At 31.8% G+C, this 4,254-nt stretch overlaps 1 protein-coding gene across 1 annotated transcript in view; it reads right to left on the bottom strand.

The window, feature by feature from the left end:
• Positions 1 to 4,134: 4,134 nt before the first annotated feature.
• The window catches only part of LOC119674073 (kinesin-like protein subito), a 1,982-nt gene continuing 1,862 nt past the window's right edge, over positions 4,135 to 4,254 (bottom strand). Inside the window, exon 4 of the mRNA XM_038085196.1 lies at positions 4,135 to 4,161. Within this exon, the coding sequence (XP_037941124.1) occupies positions 4,135 to 4,161 (27 nt within the window). The remainder of the gene's footprint in view (positions 4,162 to 4,254) is intronic.

The raw sequence follows: 4,254 nt of genomic DNA, 5'->3' as shown, positions 1-4,254 counted from the left end.
CTACTTGACAATGAGTGCTTGCAGTGGATGCAAGTTTACCTTTCTTACAGGATTTGATTTCGTTAAAACTTTTGATTCCTACAATTGAGCATTTTAATTAAAGTTTGCGGAAAGTTTGTTTCTTCTCTGTGCCAGGATTGAAAATGTTTTGTTATGTTAATACAATGGGAATAAGTTTTAAATACAATTTGTAGTGCATGTATTGTGATTCCGTTAAGAAAATATTATTTAATAAAGGAAGGAGCAATTTTTTTTTTTTTTGCATGCGCAGCTCCTTTCTAGTTCCCTATAAGTTATTAGTAACTGCTTTTTTTTTTCTTACTATGGAAGTGAAAACGTAGATGAATAATATCAGAAACCCTTTGGCAATTACAGATTTTTATTCTTAAAACAATACTTAAATCTGCAGAATATTATTTATACTGTGTTTGTCTTAAACAACTTGAATTTCTTCTGCTATTTAGTTAAGAAAATTTCATTTATTATTCCCTTTTAGTTAAGTTATTTTATTTAAGTTTTACAACAAATTTTGTAATTCTCATTGGGACTCTAAATATCTAATTTATTAACATTCAGCATGAGTTGAAAATAATTGGAATTTTTTAATACAAAACCTTGTAACATGAATAATTTCAATAATATTTAACTATATTTTTTTAATCCACAAGCTCATTGGGGAATATTGAAAATATTGCAACTATAGCATTTTAACTAAAGCATTTTTCTAACTATAGCATTTTAATATTATTTCTTAGCATAATACAGTCTTAATTTTTTATTTATCTAGCACAGATACTTATATTTAGTTTTGTTTATTTATATCGTTTTCTTTTAACATTCACTTTGAACTAAAATTTTTCGACCTCACCAATTATTTAATTTTTATTAAATAAATTTATTATCTAAAGTTAAAAACTGCATTAACATAAATCGTTAGGTTTATTGGCGACCTATATGCTGAAGGTGTTGCTAAATTAGTGCTAGTGATTCTGAATTTGTTTTTAAAACCATTCGTAATTCAATCACTGTTTTAAATCCGTACAGCTCACATATTATTAAACTATTTATTTGTTTTGATAATGCCAATACCTCTACCGTACGGATTTAAAGCAACAAATTTATAAGCGTGAAGGATATCTGATACATAATGCATTAAGGAAAAATCAATATTTAGTTACCCACGCTATTGGTTAAATAACGTCCTTAATTATCTTGTACACATGATAGATAACTAACTTACTTAGTGCTGTCCTTCTTTGCTAGTCGTGCATAGGGCCTCAACGATTCCTCTAAATCTCACTCTCTTGCTTGCTTCTCTCGTAATTTGGTTTCAGGAGTACTGTGGTCCACTAGGGTGGCTCAGAAAAACTAAAATGCGATTTTTGATGAGCGCACCCCCTAGGAATATGCCATTGACCAAAAAAATGATATTCCCAAAGTTTTGGATCAATAGGATTAAAAATGACGTTGCGCCACTCGAGCAAAGTTGGGTTTTCAGTACAAAAAACAGAAATTTTTCAATTCAAGGTCATTTTTTATCTTTGTTACTTGTTTCAATAGTTATTAATATATACTCATTTGATAGATAATTGAAATATCTTTTTAATAAGATACTGATGAGCAAAATCGGTTAAAAATTATGCGCAAAACACAATAAATAGTTGAGCGACTGCGCTCTGTTTTCTATTTCATACCTTTTAGCTGGCATGCACAAGTACGTAATAGGTATATGCTACGATTTAGTTAATTATTTATAAAAAATTATAATATCAAGAAAACCCTTTTTTTCAGTAATTAATATATTGTGTTTATTATGTTTTATAACATAAATCTGACAACGTGAAGGATAATTTTTATGATAATGCTCGACTACTTGCAGAACATATGTTATTGTTTTTCCTCTTCATATTTTGTTGAAATCGAATTATAATCCATCATAAGTCTAATTCCTCTTTCTATACAATCATTTATCATATGAAGTCTGGCACAGAATCCAAGTGCATCTCTATAATCTTGCGTCTCCATCCATGGCGAAGGATCGAAACTGATAAAACTATTAGATAGGCAAAAACGATCAAAAAATTTTTTATCTTTTCGGTCACGAAATCAATAAGGTTCTTTGAGGAAAATAACTTCATTAGTGGGTTCCCACTCTTTATCTAACCAGAGATAGCTAGGAGCTTCGATCTGTGACCGGTAACTCTACAGTTACTATCTACGCAGATGGCTCAAAGATGTAAGGCGGTACGGGAGCAGATATCTTCTCGAAATATATGCAGATAAAACAGTGCTACCGAATCCCTGCTACTTACAGCGTGTTTCACGGCGAGATATATGCTATTGAAAAAGAGGTCAACATTAGACAACAAAGTATAATTCGTCCTTCGAATATCATTATTTTTGTAGATAGGCCGCACTGAAAGCAATTGAATCTAAATCATCAAATATCATAAGGTCTCTCTTTGCTGGACATAGTACATTTCGACATAGCAATATTGAAGGGAATGAATTAGCAGATGAGATGGCCGGAAGAGGTGCTGAACTGCATACAGGAGAGGCCGACCTCTAAATACGGTGACTATCAATTTATAAACTAACCGCGAAGACTGTAAGGTCGCTAGAATCTTATGACCTAAGTTGCTCCAACAAGTGGATTATGCAGAAGTTGCCAAGATGAAGAGGAGATAAAATCTATCAACCACTTCCTATGTCTCTGTCCAGGACTTCAAACAAGGCTACTTTAATGTCTTGGGGATCCTTATTTTACTGGCTTGCAAGAGATAACGAAAGCAAGCTTATCGGATCTCCTCAACTTCATCTGGAAAATCAAATGGTTTAACAAGGATAGCAAAGGTTAGCAATTCGCATCGCCTGGTAAAATTTTTTGAGAGCATCCCAATGGGCAATATATGTCTCCGAGTAGAAGTGCTGACAACTGTCAGCACGTGCCTTCCGAACATAACCTAACCTAGTGTGGGTTAAAATTTTCACACATATGCTCCATCGAGAATCTAAACTAGGAGTGATAAATTCAATCGTTCTGTCTGCGTTATCCCAATTTTGTTGATTAAAGATTCAGCTTTCATTTTGAGACAAATTTCTTCATCGAATTTATTCCAATTAAAATCAATGGAATTTTTAGCCGCTCTTGCTTCGTTTGCTAAAAAGATATTAACTTCAGTCATACTTCCTGTACGACCATTTTTTGTTTGCTTACGAAAAAATTCTTGTTTTGACTACTTTTTCAATTCTATTGTCTATATAAATTATTAAGTAGAAATGTATTATTTTTATTTTTTATTTATGTTTCTTCCGTTTCTTGTAAACATTTGCGATTGCATTGTGCATGCCAGCTAAAAGCTATAAAATAGAAAATAGAGCACAGTCGCTCAACTAATTATTGTGTTTTGCGCATAATTTTTAACCGTTTTTGCTCATCAGTATCTTATTAAAAAGATATTTCAATTATCTATCAAATGAGTATATATTAATAACTATTGAAACAAGTAACAAAGATAAAAAATGACCTTGAATTGAAAAATTTCTGTTTTTTGTACTGAAAACCCAACTTTGCTCGAGTGGCGCAACATCATTTTTAATCCTATTGATCCAAAACTTTGGGAATATCATTTTTTTGGTCAATGGCATATTCCTAGGGGGTGCGCTCATTCAAAACATCATTTTTAATTTTCCCCCTTATAACGCGAGCCACCCTAGTGGTCCACGTTCTGCGCTATGTCCTAGCACGGCTCTAGGCGACGACTATCCTTTTGCTACCCCCGAGTAGCTGCTCGTTATGCAGAAATTCAACTTCTTCATTTTTTTCTTTGATTTCCTGTACCATAATTTTCTCATATTCTCCTAGCAATTTGTTTATGAATGACTTGGATGTGTTGATAGGAGTCGAGTTTTCCGAAAACCTGTTTAAGAGGTAATAATTTAACGTCATACGTAATGGAACAATTTTCGAAGAATGAGATTTTCCGCAAAAATGGATCCTATATTTCTTTTCTTGAATCAATTTAGTTTTCAAAATTTTTTAATTAAAAAATATTGATAATTTGTTTTTCGAATGTGTGATTTTGTGACATTATATGTGACATTATATATCAATTAGTATTGAAAATGAAAAGTTCACCCACCCATACAATAGTTAATCCACTTTAAATCGAATTAATTTAATAATTAATATCAAATTATAATTTATAAAAACATCTTATGATTTGCCATAATAACTAAAACCCAATAAGCCTA

This window comes from Teleopsis dalmanni, chromosome 2, assembly GCF_002237135.1.
Source record: "Teleopsis dalmanni isolate 2A chromosome 2, ASM223713v2, whole genome shotgun sequence".
Lineage (NCBI taxonomy): Eukaryota > Metazoa > Arthropoda > Insecta > Diptera > Diopsidae > Teleopsis > Teleopsis dalmanni.
The sequence above is the reverse complement of the archived record's forward strand: the minus strand, read 5'-3'. Positions and strand labels throughout refer to the sequence as shown.